This window comes from Pelmatolapia mariae, linkage group LG6 (genome assembly GCF_036321145.2).
Source record: "Pelmatolapia mariae isolate MD_Pm_ZW linkage group LG6, Pm_UMD_F_2, whole genome shotgun sequence".
NCBI lineage: Eukaryota > Metazoa > Chordata > Actinopteri > Cichliformes > Cichlidae > Pelmatolapia > Pelmatolapia mariae.
In genome coordinates this window covers 34628293-34648283 of record NC_086232.1, presented here as the reverse complement: position 1 = coordinate 34648283, position 19991 = coordinate 34628293, and the positions used below count along the sequence as shown (strand labels likewise).

At 37.8% G+C, this 19991-nt stretch overlaps 1 protein-coding gene across 1 annotated transcript in view; it reads right to left on the bottom strand.

Moving 5' to 3' along the window:
• pkd1a (polycystic kidney disease 1a) overlaps positions 1 to 19584 on the bottom strand; it is a 72891-nt gene extending 53307 nt beyond the window's left edge. The window contains exons 1-4 of the mRNA XM_063476696.1: positions 19180 to 19584; positions 2687 to 2758; positions 2489 to 2557; positions 1518 to 1589 (exon numbers count right to left, since the gene is read on the bottom strand). Coding sequence (XP_063332766.1) covers positions 1518 to 1589; positions 2489 to 2557; positions 2687 to 2758; positions 19180 to 19451 — 485 coding nt within the window. The 5' untranslated portion in view covers positions 19452 to 19584. The remainder of the gene's footprint in view (positions 1 to 1517; positions 1590 to 2488; positions 2558 to 2686; positions 2759 to 19179) is intronic.
• Positions 19585 to 19991: the final 407 nt, after the last annotated feature.

Genomic DNA, 19991 nt, shown 5'->3' with positions numbered 1-19991 from the left:
AATTAAGAACTCTCTCATTTATATTTGTGTGTCTGTGTCTGTTGAAAGCCTTTCTCAACCTCATTGTTGAGAAACAGCAAACCTACAGATGATATGCCATCTCCTTAAAAAGGCTAGCTTATAATGTGTATGAGTGGTGTGTGTGTGTGTATTCAGCAGCTCAAATCATAGCACCACCTTACTGCTAATTATTGCCTGATGTGAATGTCTTATGGACTCTGTAATTTAGGAATCATCAGCCATCTCTTTATCTTTTTTTTTTAATCACAGCAAGGGTTTTATCAAGTAACCAATAAAAGTGACATTTCAGTTTGATTATTTAGCAACACTTAGCCACTGATTTCCTTTTCAGTAAACATCATATTTTAATCTCTTATATGACTTAATGCTAGTTTCAAAGACATATTTAACATAGTTACACCTATAAATTTACAGAACCAATGCTGAGATCAGATGTCGGCCCAGTAATAACTGGACAGCTGGAGCTCAGCTTTTCTTTAGTGTTGATCTATTAGAGACAATTCTTGTATTCTATATTATATTTACGGATTTATATCCACATACTAGATATTACTACATGTGAGCATGTGCAGGTAGAACCATACATTTTGTATTCTTTTTGTTTTTTGTGAACTATTTTATGATTTCATTGAGATTTAACAGAAAATGGCGCTCAAGTGGGCAATGACCCCACAGGTAGAATTATAAGAGATAAACTTGAACTGTTATTATCATTATAATAGATTTTATAATAATTATTCATATATATTTATTTTGTTTGCATTTTTTATACACTGTGTATAAGTAAGGGGGATTTACAGTAAAACATGTAATTATGACATATTTGCAGGAGCTGGATGGTCACAGGTAAACTTTCTCTACCTAAAGAGACACTCTGTCTTTGTGAGGGAGACAAAGCGTAACTGTAACTGTGTAACTGTTACTGTGTAACTGTGCTCCTTTAAGCCACGACAATGAGCATAATAAAAGGATCATGAAACACATGCTTAATGGTATTCAACCTGTGTTTTTATGCTTCAGTTTCTACAGAATAAGGGTATTTTTTAAAGACACATGAGAAAGGGAATTAATGAAGAAGAATAAAAATAACAATACTGGCAGAAAAGAAAAAAAAAAACACTGAAGAGACAAAAAGGAGAAGGAACTGAAAAGATGGCGCAAAAATGAATGCAGGAAAAGAAGAGGACAGCAGAAAGAGGAGAAAGGTTACGTAACATGTGCCTCTCATTTAAATTAGCCTGTTATTGATTAGTCTATTTACAAAGACTCTGCACAAGAAGAAAACTTTTCTTTTAATGTGTTGTGTTTAATGTGATTAATATGTTGAAGTTTAATTAATAATGTAATCAAAACCTTCCATCCAGCTTTGTTTCATGTACAGTGTACGTGTCCCCTGCACAGGGGACACCTGCTTATTTCATAATGTGCCATCAGGTGTGACAGACAAATATTCACAGACATAAAGCTTACAGTATACAGTAAGTGTAATTACTTACATCTGAGTTAGATTACATAGGTCGTCACATATCCTTTCTTCAATGGTGGTGATTTGGTTGTTGCTCAAATCACTGATGGAAACAAAGAGACAAATCAAATGTCAATATCTTAAAACAAGAAAAAAAACCCAGAAAAGACTTTTTCCTTCACGTTTTCACTAATGTAAACCAATTACTATCATTTTGGCAAGATTTATGTGACTAAAAATCTGACTAAAAATGACTAGACTGAACGATCACTTGACCTGACTAAAAATCCAACAAAAAGGTCATATAATGAATGAGTTTGTAAACCCTGTTTCTCCTACATCGTTACATTAAATTAATTAAAGAAATTAATAACTAAAAGTGCTGAACACTGACTTTTGCTATTTTACTTTGTCTCATTTCCATTTGTCTGCATGGAAATGCGCTCTTCCTCCTCTTCTCCTCTCTCCCTTCTTCTCGTTTCCTTCTCTACTCATGATCTCCTTTTCGCTCCCTCCCTCCGTACTCTATCCAGAAGGCTACATAATGGAGCCGTTGTGTGGTGGTTTTGGAAGGAACTGATGGAAACCATCAGTCCTCTCTCATCACACACACACATACACACAAACATGTGCTTAAACGCCCATTCAATGGGTGGAAGAAGTAAGGTAATGGATGGAGGAAGGGGGAGACCGACAGATGGAGAGAGGGAGGTAGTGGGAGCCTGGAGCAGTAAGCTGTAATTGAAGTTAATCGTCCTGTGATTACTGTGTGTGTGTGTGTGTGTGTGTGTGTATGTGTGTGTGTATGTGTGTGTGCGCGCGCTGTATACACTTCTTTTGGTGAACTTGCTCTCGTTTAGCTTACTCCTGGGATTTCTGCCTACTTTAATCCAGACTAAACCAAGCTTTTGTCTTTACTGCTCTCTTTTCATCTTCCTCATACTTCTCTCTTCTTAACATTGCGTTTGCCAGGTCAACATCTTTCCTGGACTTTCTACTCACAGGACTGACAGCAGGCCGCAGCAGAACAGTCCTCCGGGGAGAACATTGATCCTGTTCCCTTGAAGATGTCTGAAAAATTGACATTTATTTAGCCTGATAAATTATAACATGTATCAGAGATGCAGTTATATAAAAAGATTAACTAGATTTAAGTTGAATTACACAAACACACAATCACATAATGCAGTGTTTACTTACAGTTCTTGGAGGCCAGTGAGATGATGTAGCAGACTGGTATCAAGGGAGGAGATGTGGTTCTTGGACAGATCTCTGTGGGAACAAATATATCCATATTTAAAATGGGGGCAAGCTGACTAAATGCACACGCCTACACACAGAACTATTTACAATGCAATGTGATTGCTCAAGGACTTGGAAATGAAATGCAATAATAGAAAAGGAAAGGAAGGGAAATGCTTAGGTCATACATACACTGATGGAGATAAATACAACCAGAAACATTTGGAGGTACTAAAGAATAACACAAGATGCTCCAGAACACAGGTTCTTTAGAGGATAAACCTTGGGTTTTTGTCATAACTTAAGGTAGAAAACTACTTGGATATATTTAGAAAAAGCCTAACGATCAGAAAGAAGAAAAACGCCTTCGCTGTGCATGCGGCCAGTCTTATCTAGAGGTGGAGACCAAGTCCAGTATGAAGAACTGAAACTGTCAAAGAAAAATGAGTAAAGAAGAAGATTAAATATGAAAACTGGTTAATAAAATATGGATATTTAATAAGAAAACAAATAAATAAAGGAATTAACGGAAAAAGGAAACTAAAGCCCAAAATATTTATGTCACATTTTATAGATTAATTCATGCCTACATGTATTTTTAGATTATATCTGCTGCATAAAAGGGTTAATTTCTAAGTGACTGAGTAATCAGCTACTTTCAGTAAATGATGACTCAAATCCACAGTCCAGCTAACCAACATTAGCTCTGCAGTAAGCCACCACACAATGAGTGACCTATGATTGGCTGCACACCATTACCATTATGTTTTACGTAAGTACGAGTAGGAGGAGTCTGCACACCAAACTGTGTCTCAGCTAGCACACATGCCAGATGTCCTCCTTGATTTGATGTATAAAACGGGTGGGCATACCCACCACCAACACAAACGCAACAGAATAATTCTTGATGCAAAGCAAAAAAGCCAATCTTAAACGGTGAATAAAGTCTGCCTAATGCCAGTATATTTTTTTTCTCTGTGGCCTCATTATCTAATCAGCAACTAATGACTCAAAATCATAAATGCTTTATCAGACTATTGCTTAATCTAAGGTGACGCCTCCTCCCACTGGCAAATGTTTTCCCCTTTTTTAAAGACAAATGCTCCTCCCTCAGGCCTTGTCATCACTTCTCATCGAAGTCGTCATTCAAAATATTTCAATGGCTCAATGGTCTCGCTGAGCCCCTAAAATAATATCTGCCAAATCTCCCCGCTTGCCTTACAAATGGTGTTCTTTTCTAATTCCATGTACTTATTTTGTAACGCTGGTGTCCGGACAGAAGCCCAGATGCCAAAGATGTTGACATCAGCGGGGTCAACTTATTTGACTTCAGAAAGCATGATCAATAAAATAAGCATGTGTGCAATGACTGGAGTGCCTCTTTAAACCCAAGTCAAGGCCCGAATCATGCCTTGGGCCAAGAGAGGTTTTCAATTATCAAACAATATATGAAAAGTGATCTGGTTTTAGGCCTTCTGTAAGAATGAGAACATGCTTATTGATGTGAGACTGTTAGATCTGGGAGTTTCATAATTAATTGGATTAAGTTTTAAATACGGCAATGTGAAATAAAAGCCTGTTTTTAAGCTAAAACCATACCTCTCTTACATTCTTAGATTTATAGATTGTAACTGATAAGGAAGGAATTGCAATTTAGACCACTTCAAAGCAGCGTGTGTGATGCTGGTTTTATCTTTATTATCTTTTTGTGTCTGTCAGGTCTCCCCTTCCACAAATTAGGCAAACCACTCACACATTTTCACACATTTTTTCTCCTTTATTGCTGAAAAAAATGGAACAAGTGCTGACGAGGAGCCAAAATTTCAGAGCCAGCAAGCCTAGTTGAGTGTAGCAATGTGAAATTTCCTAAATCAAGACATCTATTTCATAATTGCACAGATACAAATTTGCCAAAAGTTTTCTCCTGTATTAACTATTTTATGATTTCCTTGTAAGTCCCTGGTACAAATGCACACTAGAATCTAACCAGTAATGTGTTTGTTAATCTGAAACTAATATACCGGTTAATAACATAAACAACTAATGAATTACAATCAAAAAATATTAGTAGCCCATTTTACAGCTAAAATGTGTTATAGCGCTCTAAAGGAAAAAAAACACAACTGAAAGACGTAACCTAAAATATTTGTTTATTTTTTCTTATTTAACACTGATTCTCTAAAATCCTAAGCATGATTTATTGATTAAACTGCAATGATAATAGTACAAATTCACATTTACTATACATTAAATACACACTGCTAGCAATACATTCTATAACTAAACCCCTGCATGCCACACTCTCTATACTGGAGCTCAAATTAGTGAGAAACCATCGGATAAATTACTAAGGAAATGAGAAAATTGGGTTGGTTAAGCAGTGGAGATGGGCTCAGTGAAGTGGCTTCAGTCTCCTTTGCATTCCTTCAAAGCAAAGCCACAGCTGCACGTGAGAACAGCGAGACAATTGGGAGAGAAAAAGACCAAGGAGCAGGAGACAAAAAGCCAGAGGCTGTAAGGGAACAGAAAGCACTGTAGCCTATAGGGATAAAAGAAGAAGGTGCTGGACTGCAGGAAAGCTGTAAATTAAAACTCAAAAGGCTGAATCAGGGTGCTGATCGATATTTCTATTCCCAGCTGCTACGAATTCAGTAAATACAAATAAAAAACAAGACGATGTGCCGCAAGGGAAATCTGAATTGATATGTGCGGGACTGCGCTCCACTCTCTCACACTCTTTTCTCTGTGTGTGTGTGTGTGTGTGTGTGTGTGTGTGAACAGACCAGGACGCCGTTCCCAAAAGGAAACATCTGTACATTCCAGACAAGCTGTGTAAGAAAGATGGAGACAGAGAGAGAGAGAGAGAGAGCACTCTCCTCTGCTAAACCCATCAGAGGATGAACAGGACAGCAGAAATAAGCTCCGCCCACTAGCTGATCATTCACATATTAGACTGACGGTTCACCTTATGTAATGTGGTCGACATCCATGCCACAGCAGGAATGTGTGTGTAAAAATCTGTGTGTACGACATATGAAAACTGTCTTTCACACCTTACGCGTAAGACCGCATAGACAAGAGCAGGTTAAATAGAGACAGTCTGTATGTGTGTTTAACATGACCATATAATGTGACCTTCACCATGTCTATTAGCAACAGACTCCCGTTCTCAGCTACCTCTGGACACACATGGTTTTACTTACACATACGCAAACACACACATACACTTTAGGTATAGGCCTGTGCACAAGCACACACACACACACACACAGCACACATATGGTTCTGTTTTACTAACGGTGTGGCCAGTGATCTAACAACTCCTTATAAGGCCTGTCTGGTGCCACTTATTCTGAGTTGGAGGATGAGAGCGCACACAAAAACACACACACACAGCCCTCATAGACTACACTGTGCTTGGGCAGAGGGAATGACACAGGAGGAGTGGGCATGTGCTCTGCAGACAATATGAATACAAGAAAGGAAAGATCTGAAGTGAAACAGAAAGGGATGGTTTTCTTTTTCTACTAAAGAAAACTGAAATCTGTTTGAATCTGTCTTTGTTCCATCTGTGGAGAATTGAGAACAAAAAAAAGTCTTTAAAGCATAGTGATAAAAACTGGGTTTAAGTCAGATCATAGACAAACTGGTTTCTGCAGGCTTGTGGTGGTAATGTGGTCCAAGTTACTATGATTGAAGGCCAACGCTCCACTAACCCACTAAACATAGACTCCTCTGTGGTTGCTTTCATCTCACCTCAGCCTCCCTTTCCTCTGCCCCCCCCCGATTTCTCCCCCCTTTTTGATTCTGCTTCTTTGTTTATTCCTGAAGTCTGCACGAGTCAGATGGGAAGGGGACAGGACAAAAGCTGAGAAAGCAGTAAAAAACGATGGAGCTGGAGAAAAGGACAGGTGTGAAGTGGAAGCCAAGGGGAAGTTGGAGGTAGTAGCAGTGAGTGACACGGGCCAGGTGTGGAGAACAATCACCCCACTGTGGGCTGCTTCGTTTGAGAGCTGCCAGCCAGAACCTCATGCCTGCGACAAGGGGTGAGGAGGTGGGGGAGATCGGAGTAGTCGGGTACTTTCCCTACTGCAAGAAAAAAGGGAGCATGAAATTAACAGGAAAATGGGGCTGAGGACGTTTGGTCTAAAAAGCCTGACATTCTACTTCACAGACTGGCTCGCCTTTCCTCTTTAGAACATTCTGTCCATTTTTCCAGCTGCTGCTGCCTGGGTTGTCTGGTGTCCAGCTGGCAAGTTAAGGGCAGCTGTGTGCAGCAGTTTAACACTCTTATTCAAAGAATGATACACTGACATACAAACAAACTCTTTGACATACTACCAATCCATGCAGGAAAAACAAAACTAATTGTTCTTTTCCTGGTAAATGAAAGTGAGTCAGTGCCACATATTACAAGTCATTAAATGTGGGTTTAAAACAAAAATGGGTCTCTCGAGCATCTAATACAACTGTGGTGAGACAATAAAAAGGAAAAAAACAAAACAATCAATGCTTCCAGTGAACCACTGAAAATTATGCATCATCTTGCAAAAGGCTGAAAAACCTCTGTTTGTGAGTCTGACTGTTCTTTGTCTGTCTCTACAACCATTCATCCGGTCCACTTCAAGCTTGGCAGGTGTACTGCTGTGTGCAAGTGCAGTACTCAATTTGATGAGCTGTTCTCTTACTGTGGCTAAAAGTTGCTCTCTACCACTACTGACTGCTCCACTCTGTGTGTTGGCTGTTTGTTGTTTGTTTAGCTGTCTTTGTATACTAATTTTTTTTAACGTCTGTGAGAAATACCCTAGCTTAATCCAAACTTTAGACATAAACCCAACTAACCCGTAACTCTCAAACAGTTCCTTGAAAACATAATTGCAACATTTCATTAACCTGATGGTTAAAACTCAGATGATTCTAAACAAAATTAGCTGGACATTTTTAGCTGGACATCTCATATTTATTACTGCATTGTGTGCCATGTCTGTCCAGTTGGTATACTTATTCTCACTGAGAAAAGCTAAGAAATTGTGGTGGTTGATGTTATTTATGAGCTAAAAATTGACTTTTAGTACGTTACAAGGTGGTTGCTAGGCAACCACATTTTAACTTTTGTGGATATAAATCAATACACATAAATGAAATAATCCTTTTATAAGGAGTGGGTGCATTAAGGCTTAAACAGGTAATTTTAGAGTCTTACAAGGTTTGCCTGACAAAAAGTGATGGCATCATAACATATCATGCATAATTCAATTTTTTTGAAATTGAATTATGCATGATATTAGGGGTTATTGTAGTAACTTAAAAATGATACACTGTTTTTAAATGTGTTATAGGTGCAAAAGTTCTAGGTAACCACAGGTGGTTGCTATGCAACAGAGTACATTGTATAATCTGATATAGATAAGAACCTTCAGGGACATAAGATCTACCGGTGTACCAAGCTTGGTTGCTCAACTTAACAATAATAATAATAATAATAATAATAATAATAATAATAATAATGATGTATAGTTTATTGATCCCCGTGGGGAAATTCCTCTCTGCATTTAACCCATTCACTCAGTAAAGTGAACTTCTGATGGTCTGAGATGAGTTCCTGGTCAAAGAAACAAACAAAGCACAGACAGAGATTTTGCGTGTTACAGTACATTTTTTTCTTAGATTTCCAGTAACAACCAAAATTCCATCTTCTGCATGTTGTAGGCACAATCAAACATATATTTATCAAGTGCATCCTTAGAGCTGTCCTCTTCAAAACTGTAACTTTTACAGCTGCCTTAATGTCATGAGTTTGGGGGGGACATCTTTGAATTGTTGCTAACAAAAAATACCGAGTTACACTCCAAAACAGGCCTCTGCATCAGTTGATTTTTAAATACAAAATCTTACAAGATGTTTGGAGATGATTGTGCTTTGAAACACAGTTGGTAAAGATCTCTGAAAACTTTGCAACAAATGCAAACACATACTGCTTCTACTACTTCTCATCCTGTTATATTTCCATAAAGCAGCCACACAACAGAGTCATTTTGAACAAATGCTTCTGCCAAATAAAGGTAATGTGTGACAAGTGTGATTAATCGAGTAATCATGAGCAATTATTTCTCCATCATCAACGTCAGCCTCAATCATATTATGATATTAATCTCATATTTATCCATATTTAATGATGCAGTGAAATAATTTTTCAAATGCAGCACCATGCAACATCAATTCATCATTTCTAATAACTGGTCCCAACAACTAGACATAAAAGCATAATGAACTTCTGCTTGTCCCCTTCACTCTAAGAAACGTGTGGTGTCTGTGTTATATAAGCTGTGATGCTGAAAATGTTTTGTTGCTGACCTATAAGGCATTTTTCCATGCATATTTTCAGATGGTGGATTTTTTTATACAATTCTACTAAAGTTGAATTTGTAGCATTAAAGTGAAGAAGATGTGTGACTCATAAACAAATCCATGAAACCTCCAAAACGATCCACAAACTGCACAAACTGCACCAGTGCACACTGGAGGTGACAAATCTCAATCTTTAGTGGTGGTATATATACCTAAGCAGAGCATTTACTTGACCACAATCTACGTGTTTTCAGTTATATTCCTGTCTGCAAATGACACAAACACATGTGCTGGTTTGTTGTAACTGTGCCAAGCAAAGGTAACCCACAGACTGTATATAAAAGATGGATGCAGCCGCTATCATGTCACAGACTGGTTAATGAATTTGCATTTTTAAGCCACGAGCTGAACGTGTTGTCTGTTATGTTGGTGTTTTGAAACTGATGATGAGTGAGGGGTTGATTTGACTAAAAAGGAACACTGTATGCTGACATAAGCCCACAACTTGCCAATCACAAGGTATATTGACCCTGCTTTATCATTCCTCTTGACTCTAATAGGAACCATAATTCATAAATTAAACATCCTACTGTATTTAATGAGACATGAGACTACTAAAACCATGCATACTCATCAGAAAAGTGTTAAGTGAGGTCACAGAGTAGAGGAAATCAGACTTCTTATTGTGATCAGAGTAGTCACCTATTTCTGGCTATTACAAAACATTTAGGCACTTCCATAATGGTTTCATTTTTCAGACCCAGAAGCTAAATTCATGTCTTATATACAATCTCTAATTAATCTAAAACAGGGGAATCAGATTTTTCTTGTTCCATAATAAAACTTTCCCTACCTAGTTGCAGTTTTAATGCATCATGCAGGTTGCACTTAGATTTTGATCATATGTCTGAGTGTACATATTTCAAGCACTGGGCTTAGTTCTCATGTACTGATAGCGTAAGGCTATCAAAGTGCGTACAGGGAGTTGTAGAGACCAGCATTTTTGTTTAATTTATCTTGTTTGTAAAATCTGGAAGCACCACATAAACTGATGCAACAAGTGAAAAAGGAATGGTGGCAACAAAAGAGAACACAAAAAATGAAGTCTGTCACCTCCAAAACCATAGAGACAAGCAGAGCTTCAGCAGCCCTGACAACAGAGGCTGGCTGCCAGCACAATCTGTGGTGAAGATGATGACTACTTCAGCTGAGTCCTCCACACCATCATCTGGCAGCCCTTCATCTTTTATCTTCTGATTGGTCTCTGTTACTGTGCTCTCTGCTTGTTGAGTCAGTTTCAGGTTCACTGGCGTGAAATCAACAGAGGATCCACTGTGCTCACAAATGACACAGTGCATTTGGTTTATTTTTCTTATGTCTCTGTTTTAGTTTCATTTTCCTTCAGTAATTTTGACGAGGTTGCATTGAAAAAAACAACAACTCCAAGGACAACTCCTATTTCTTAACTAAAAAATGCAAATTGGCTTGTTATGAATTTTAATCATGTCCTTGGATTGAATGTAAATGAACCACTGTGCTGATTAGCATTTCATTACAGTTCTGGCAGGTTTGTAATCCCAAGTTTAGAGGCTAACAATTCACTTTTCAATTTTCAGCCTCATAGGCCCTTATTAACATTTAGCCCATGGATTGCAGCGTGTTATTCTGGGATGTCTTGAAGTCTTTGACTCTCTGCAGCATAGGCTACACAAACAGGATGTGTTTCTGCAATTCTCTCATAAACACACAAAGACATGCACAAGCAACAGCGATCATTATGCACGAGCTACACACGTAAACACTCGTGTTTTGGCTGTTTATATCTAAAAGCGGGGAACAAAATCCAATTACTGCTGTCTTTTTTTTAAATGGGGTAACAGGAGGGAGAAAAGTCTAATTTTTAACTGGGGTAAAAGATACGTGTTTCCTATGTGATCAACACCTGCATTTTTCACTCTAGAAATGTAACTCAAAAAAGGCACCTAGTTTATAAATTAAAGATATAATCTATACACATACCCCTTTAGTCGTTTTATATTCATTTTCCATCCTTCAATTTTCACATTAAAATTCAATGCAGATGTTAGATACTATATTGCTGAGGTAGAGTGTGCTTCTCTTAAAAAATACATGAGTCAGTCTTTGTAACTGAAAGGTTTTTCCAAAGTGAATCCATCCGTCTCCTCTGATTGGAAAAATAGTGAATGAATCCCTAATGCAGCCCTAATGTAAAAAAAAAACTTGAAGCATGACTTCATAAGACATGCATTAGCCATACCATGAGCATACAGCATGTTATGATAAATTACTTTAATTAAGAAGTCATGCTTTGATTATCAAGGGTATTTTAGAGAATTGGAACACTTAATGCATTTTTTGCCCTTTCCCCCAGTAATCTCTAACATGCAGTCTCTGTTCTGTGTGCAATTGTTGCTGAGAGTAGCTAGGTGTGTGTCTTTTGTGCAGCAAGACATTTTCATTTTTCTGCATTTTACACATCTTGAATGCCCCTGCTGATTTGATAAGTATTAATTGATTGGTATTAATTATGCTGCAAATCAAAAATAAATAACATTTGCTCTACATGAACACTGTCCTCTGTCCATCTGTACAAATCAAACGTGCATTTATTTCTGCATTTTCTGAGACAGTCAAAGCTACACAAGTCCTAACTTATATATATATATATATATATATATATATATATATATATATATATATATATATATATATATATATATATATATATATATATATATATATATATATATATATATATATATATATATATATACACACATACACACACACATACATACACACACACATACTCACACTTACTAGATGAAAAAGGTGTAGAGTACTGGACTGAAAACCTCCTTACAATTGCTCTGGTCACTAACAGATTCCCATGGTCATGCACAGAAGATGCAAACTACGCTTACATGACAGACTCCATTTGTTTAGCTTTTTAAATGTTTACTATGCAAACCATAAACAGAAAATGTTTGCCTTCAAAATAAAAGCTGTGCCTTTTTAATTATGGTTTTTCAAAAGGCACAAATTTTACTGTTTTCAGTTTGCTTTGCACTTCTTTAAGTTTCACTACTGTTTACAGACTATTTAGGAGTTTTTGCAGATAGGCTGACATGCTCCCTGTAAACTATGGGCAACTGCAGCAATCTGCTAGTGACCAAAGCAATAACAAAGAGATTTCTGGTACAGCACCCACTTTGCAACTTTTGTCACCAAGCAACAGGCAGCAACCTTCATAACTACTCATCAACCAATTGGGGAGTAACCGTTTTCCTCTAGGCCTGTGTGACTGAGGTCTGTGAAAATATGCATGCTCCTAAATGGTTACAAAAGCATACTTTGACAAGTTCTGATAAACTAGTCAAACCAAATAAGACAACTGTACAAATTATACCTGTGCTCACTCTGCTAAGGGCACCAGTGTGAAATTGAAGGTAATTTACTAACACCACTCCACTATTTAGAAGCAACTGCAAAAGTGCAAAAACAAGTGAAAGGACCTTAGAGAAAAGGTCACACATACAGCTTTTCTCTGCACTATTTGTTAGATTGGCAAAAAAAAAAGTGTGCCAGTTTAAAAAACAAACAAACAGGAGGGCTGTGAAAATAAAGAGCAGAAGAAGACCCAGACAGACTGGATTTGAGACACAGCAGCACGTATCACTCTGGGAAATAGGAATTACCAGATTCAACTAAGTTACCATTCAAAACAGAATCACTGAGTGTACTGTACGTGCAGAGAGGGAGTAATGTGACAGAAACGATGAATAAGATGAAAAATTGGTAGCAAGGAATAAAAGCAGCTTCAGAGTGAGTCATTATGACTCGAGTGCATTCAAGTCTAGATAAGCGTGATAGAAGTTTGTGTGAAGAATGCAAGTGTGAGAACTCCAGGAAGACTAGAGGTATGAACATCAAACTCTGGCTTTTTTTTCTTTTCTTAATTTATAGGTGAGCAAGGATGCACTGATGCAATCACAATTCTGGATGCAACTTAAAGAAATCACCCAAAAAAAATTTTAACAGAAGGAGAAAGTGTGCTGGATAAAGATCCAAGCATGCCAGCAACCTACTGAAACAATATTCTCTTAAGAAGATAGTGAAATAATCATTTTGATCCTTGTGAAGGATCACAGATACGGTTACGTGAATACACTGAAGGCTTGGGAAAAGGAAAGCTTTACCACAGCTATTGCAGAAATTATTCCATGCCCAGATGGTGTCCAATTTAATAACAAACTACATATTAAGCCACAAGTGTGTTTACAAGAACTTTCTCTCTTGCCCGTTTTTAACTGTACATCTGTTCTGTTTTTTAATAATTTAAGACCAACAAATGTATTTTTCTAGAATATTATTGCTATTGTTTCTTTACGATAAACACCACCATCTTTAATGCTTTTTAGTATTTAAATATTTCTTGGGAACATTGTAAATCCTGAGTGCAGTATAACTTTAAAGAACACTAGTGCCATTTTTTCCCTTTTTTTTTAGCATAGTTATTTCTATCAAACCCTCTCTGCATATTAACAACCATGATCGGTGTGACTGATGTGACGGAACATCTCATTTACTTGTTTAGAGGGATTTTGAAGATTAAAATGAACTCTTTCAGGAAACAGTTTGTGGTGTGAGACTGCTGTTAAAATAGATATCTCAATTAACTTGATTTATGAGTAGTGTAATAAAATATAGAATTTATTTATAACTGAAAAGTATTTAAAAATTAAGAACAACTTATATCTTCTCAAAAGAAGAAAATTGTGACTATTTAGGTAAAAACTGTATTGTGTTCTTTGTGTTACGCTGTTACTTCCTAGTCTGCATGTGTGCATTCTTTTTCAGGCTTTTTTCTCTGTGAACACAACACATCTGGCCGACGTTTTGCTGGATAAATTGCAGTCAACTATGTGAACGATGCCCACATGTGTATAAATAAGCCTTTGAGTATGACAGAGCAGTGTATTTTGGTGGGAACTTGTGAGAGAAAAAAGGCTTGCAGTACTACAAACTAACGTTTTAAGGTGTTTCTTGATTAGTTGCAATCAGTCCATGCAGTAACATTCCCTCCTCAAGTACTTTCATTATCATCCACAGGACATTTGTATTATTGTATTTACTTTGCGATATAAAGCGCCTTGAGGTGACTGCTCCTGGGAATTGGTGCTTCATTGATCAACAACTGAGGTGACTTGAACTGAAGTCGTATAGAGTAAAATGTCGCCTTAGGAGAAGAGCGGGCCGTTTAATAATCAAAAGCTTAGTGGTTTGATCTTGAGCTCTTCAATCTTGCATGTCAAAGTGTCCTTGGAGTAAAAGGAACTTCAATTGTCCTGATGCAATAAAGTGTGCATGTGTGTGGGTGGGTAAGTATGTACTGTAAAAGCACTTTGAGAGGTCAATAACTCTGGAAAAGGTACATAAAAATGCTAGCCTATTCACTAAATCACACTGATACAGTTTTTACAACTACTTTTACTATGCAGACTTTCCTAATGCTGTTTTGTTTTGGGTGCACATATGACTCTCCACACAATCTTTCCCATTTGCAAAACTCATGTTATTCAGATGTGAGATAAAAGATCGACAAGGATATTTTTGAGGAGTCAGATGGTACCAAGAAGTCTTTTTTATGTTAAATTATGTTTTGTTTTGTTTGTTCACAACAAGCTTTCATTTCTGATTTCTGCTGAGTATAAGTCCACCTCTTCCAAACAGACCTAGGGTTAGATTACCATAATAAAAAATAAATCTGTGCATAGCTATATAACATACCTGAGCACATTGCAAACTTACAATTGAGAAAACACCCTAAAAAATCTTCACTGCCAAAACATTAACATTCAGATGCATGACTTTCTTCTCCAGCCTGCCGCCACTCCACTAAGTTAATGATAAACCAAGACATTTCTGGCACCCCTGGTTGAAAAGTACTGAGTGCATGAAGGCTGAGACAAGCTACACACTTGTTTCTTTCTGCTGCTATGAAACATTAAAAGCAAGGTATCGTTAATTGTGAGCACTGATAATTTCATTCGCCAATTTAAGAACCGTTAAGGATTTGGCACCCATCATACATTTCTTTGACTTAAGCAACCTTTATTCTGAGGATTTTTTTTTTTTTTTGCTAAAGGCATGGGCAGGCATACACAGTGAAAGGAAGGATGGGAGCTGGCTCCTCTTCTCTCCCTGGTTCTTTCCTCATTCTCTTATTTATAACTGCCTGGAATGTCTGCACTTCTGTGAGTGATGTCATCAGTTACTTTTGCCATGGTAACACAACAAAATCTCCCCTGCATATGGTCAGTACATTCAATCTTTCCCACTTTGTTAAAGTCACTCAGTGTGTGTGTGTTGTAAGACTTATAACCACCTTTGGATGTGGAGATGAGGGCAGAAAGGCAATGCAGGAGACAGTGAGAGAATTTTTGATTTTATAGTCTCACCTGTTCAAAAGCTGTCTCGAAGCCCCAAGACCCATACACAGCCAACACAACCAGAAAATAAAGTAGTTTCAAAAACATATCGGCCTGCCTGCAGTGGGTCTGTGTGTGTACGTGCATCTTGCTGTCATGGCAACACCACAAAATCCTCCTTGGCAGAATAGATAGGAGAAGGTATGCATGACCACAAGTGTGTTTAAATTTCAAACAAACTATGCTACTGCCTAAAACACAGTCTGTAACGATGCTGAAGAACTGAAGAGCTATTTTACATGTTACATGGCCCGAATAATAACTACATTCTTTGTTTGGTGTACTCTGTGGTACCGTTCTTCAATGACAATGCCAGTGCGTGGAGCCTACAGCTATAGCTACAAACATCAGTGCACAGCATTTATTGCAGCTGAAACTGAAAAGCAAAGTTAACGGAAAGTATTTTGTGCTCACTGGAGTGCAAGTACGACCTAACGATGTCAAAAAGTATTGCATACCCACACAGTGTGGTCAAAAGAGCCAAACGTTAGTCTTCTCTCGTGTGTCTGTAACACTATTTATTTTTATAAACACTATTAAAAACTACTGCTGTTTTTTTTGTTAGTTTTTTTAACAAAGGCAAGTTTATATTACTGTCTGATCAAGCTATTTACATAAACAACACACACACACACACACACACACACACACACACACACAAAAACTTACAGTACTGAAAACATTTCTAGTTCACTTTCTCTGCCTTATGTCCCGGGACTCGTACAGCAATGTGATGATGTGCGTCCCAAGAATATTCAAACAAAACAACAGCACTTAAAAAAAAGTGAGTTTCATTTTACAAGTATGTCCCAGAACTGCAAAACTCTCCGTATGAAGTGTTAAGAGATTTTATTATGTGTGTGGGTTGGAGCAGATGGACTCATGTGTAACGGGAATGCTTTTCTCCAACTGCACTCTGCAGTATGTTAAAATATTTCACAGCCACTGGATGTTTTTTTTCTTTTTTCCACCAAGGGTGTGTCTAGAACATTTAGATTTGGGGCCAGATAGGGGCATAGACAGAATGGAGAGGAGCTGGTGTTTAATGGATGTGAAATTAGTTTTATTAAAGTCTCGGTGTAGCTGACGTATTCTTGATTCAGTTATTTTGCAGTAATGTGGCACATTAGAAAGGACTGGAGAAGGCAATGGGAAAAGAATTGGTGGCAAAAAAGCTCTTTCCTAGCAATTTCTTCAAATGGAAATGTGGTATTTTTACTGAAAGAAAAGTAGAAATTAAACAGGGAAAAGGCACAAAATCCATTTAGACCCACAGCATGTGTTCACGGTAGCATCACTACGCCTATAGCTTGATCACAGAGACTTTTCCTGCATCTCTCTCTCACAAAGCAGAGAAGTTGTGAATGCTCTCTAAAGCCAGCCACAGTTAAATTAAATTTCATGGTGAGACACTACAGCATTACACTGGGTCCTATCCAGTTTTCCCACAGCTAAATAATGTTAATAAATGTGCACCGACAGAAAAGTGGATGCACAGTTATGCAAAGAGGACTAAGGACAATATTACTAAAGAGTAAAATAAATAAATAAAACACGCTTGCTCCGTTATCTATTAATCATTTACAGCATCGCTCCTTGTGGATGACTAAAGGACAGTCATTTACTGTGAGTTCACATCTATTCAAGCTCAAATATGTAGTCAGCTCCTCCAAGGTACCAAATTCACATACAACAGTGACAATAAACTAGCCTTACACCGCTTTAAGACAGACAAATCATTCACCTCCTATTCATTTTTGTGGTGGTTATTTGCTCCAAGGCTACATTTTTAAGTCTGGTAATAGTCTCTTAAATAGAAAAGCTATTTATTTCTAATATAAAAAAGACCTATAAGACCTGCTCTGCATGCTGTAAAGATTCACAGTAGCCTTACTGACTCTTCTCTGCATCTACTAAAAGATGTTAAAAGGACAAAGATGATTTTAAGAGGGCTAACAATCCAGACCTGAACTGTCATCTCTCTGCCTCAGACAGACCAAAGGCCATTATTCAGAAATCGCTGCAATGAACACTACCAAGTTCTCCAGCTGAATGTCTCAGCCTTCTGTGAAATCAGATTTAATTTTGAGTAAAATATTTGCTATCAACCACATGTGTCTGCCTATTGAGTAGGACACAAGTAGCTAAATTAGTAAGGACAGTTAAGTTCACAGCCAGCCGCCTTTACGTATGACTTCCGCTGGTACAGTAGGGTTAAGGAGGTTTATCTATTTTGATGCAATTAACGCTCCAACAAATTCCAACATGAGACATTAACATTCAGATAAATCACAGACAGACAGTGCAGCAGAGTCTGTCTCTAATTTATCTGTCTCTAAACAAGCCACTTTTCTTCTTTTATGCAAACACTACCACTAAAGGTCAGGTTATAATAGGGGATCCAATTGAAAGTAGAAGCCCTCTATACAACAAATACAACCAGTGTACCTGCAGAGTTTTATTTACTTATAAAACTCTGGGTAAACAAAATTATAGCGCTCATTTTGTGCCCTAAAGCAAGACCTGCCCAATACAGTGTGCACTGATTATGTGCCTGGTATTTATAGTAAAGTCTTAAGTTAAATACTGTAAAGAAAGGTAGTTTCAGTAAAAATAAATAATGAATAACATATGGCTTCCATCGCACAGAACAGAATGTTCTGCTGCAGCTACACCAGAGGCTGAAGTCTGATCTGCTCCACCTTTGGTTTCTGGTCACCAACTTATTAATACCAACAAACGGGGAAAAAAAAGATGCGCGCGCACGCGCACACACACAAACACACACACAGTCACCAGCAGTCAGTCCTTCTTTTGACATAAAAAGTAAACAAAAATTATATTAATTATTATTATTATTCTCATTATTGTCTGATTGCCTCCACATAGTATTTATTTTTCAGTCAGTTTTGGGTTTGTTTGTGTTTTTACTACACTGGTGCACCCTGCAGACCATCAAAGCCAACTTAATGAAATCTCCACATCTGTCAGCGCGCTTATACGTTCAGGACGCCACAATTTATTCATGTTTAATCTGCTAATTACTGTATCGATTACTTGGATAATTACAAATGCTAATACCATAAATATTGTCATGACGTACCAAGGGGGAAAACAAACAAAGAACAGAAACTTAAAGCCAAAAGCGGTAGTTAACAGGATTTTTTCCACCAACAGCCCAAAACAAAAGAAATGACAAATTTCTACTGAGTTTAAGAAGCAGAAGAGACACAAACGCTCACATTTTAAAAGCTTTTTTACTCGTTTGATTCACAAGCGGCTCTCACGATTAAGTCTGACTATTTTCCAATCAGCTGATCTAATTGATTAAATATTTGACCCCTTTAATTAGTACAGAACAGCAGCATAAACAATAAATCAAAAAATCACGTCATATTAGCTGTTTGGAATAATGGGGTACACGCATATGGGGATATAACAAGCGGGCTGATAGACAAGAACCCCAGATGAATTAAATTTTTACATGTGTTACGCTTGTTTTCCAGTTTGACCAGTTTTGGTCAAATTGGGTGAAAAACTCTCCACTGTGCATTCATATCCTGTGCAGCCTGTTTTGGTTTCTTTACTTACAACACATTGGTGGCCAGCGGGATCTCTTCCGCCGCAGGGGCCCTTTCCAACCCGATGTTGGAGCAGTTGACGACGCAGGACTGCTGGGGCCCCAGTGCACAGCTGCAGTTAACGGGACAGGGACTGCAGCTCTTGCCGCCGTCCGCCTGCGCCGCGGAGCCCCATACTTCCAAGCAGCAGAGCGCCACAAGCAGACTGGAAAAGAAACTAAACCTCGGGAGGCAGACGCCATGTTTTCGCTTGGATAAAGTCTGTCCATTTCCACAAGGCATAGCTCACTCACATCTCATCGCCTCTGATGGTGTAAGTCCTCACAGTCTGGGAAGGAACAAAAGCAAAAACACGCGCGTCCTTTTTCCACGGCTTTCATATAAAGAGACAAAAACAGAAGAAGTCATTAACTTTTTCACACCGTTATCTGTCTTTGTTTTCCCAGCGTTGTTTTTCTTCTCCTCGTATCCCCTTCCCCTGAAAATGTAACGGAGCTTTTCCAGAATTCTTTGAGGAGAAAAAAGTTTTGGAGAACTTCCTCCCTCCCCCTTTTTCCATATCATGCAGTTCCCCGAGCCGCCACTGTGACCTGGCGAATAGCCTACTTTTCCTTCTCAGTTGAATGAATACAATGTTAGACTGATTACCCCTTTAAAAAATGAAAACATTTAAAGTGAAAGTTACAGAATAAAACAGCTAGAAAATGGCATATACAGTTTTTTTCAAGTTGCCAAAATAATCGATTGAAATAAACACAGTTTTGAAGTTCATATGTAACCAGGCCTCAAATTTCTGGTAATTTTTCTCTGTTGAGGGTTACT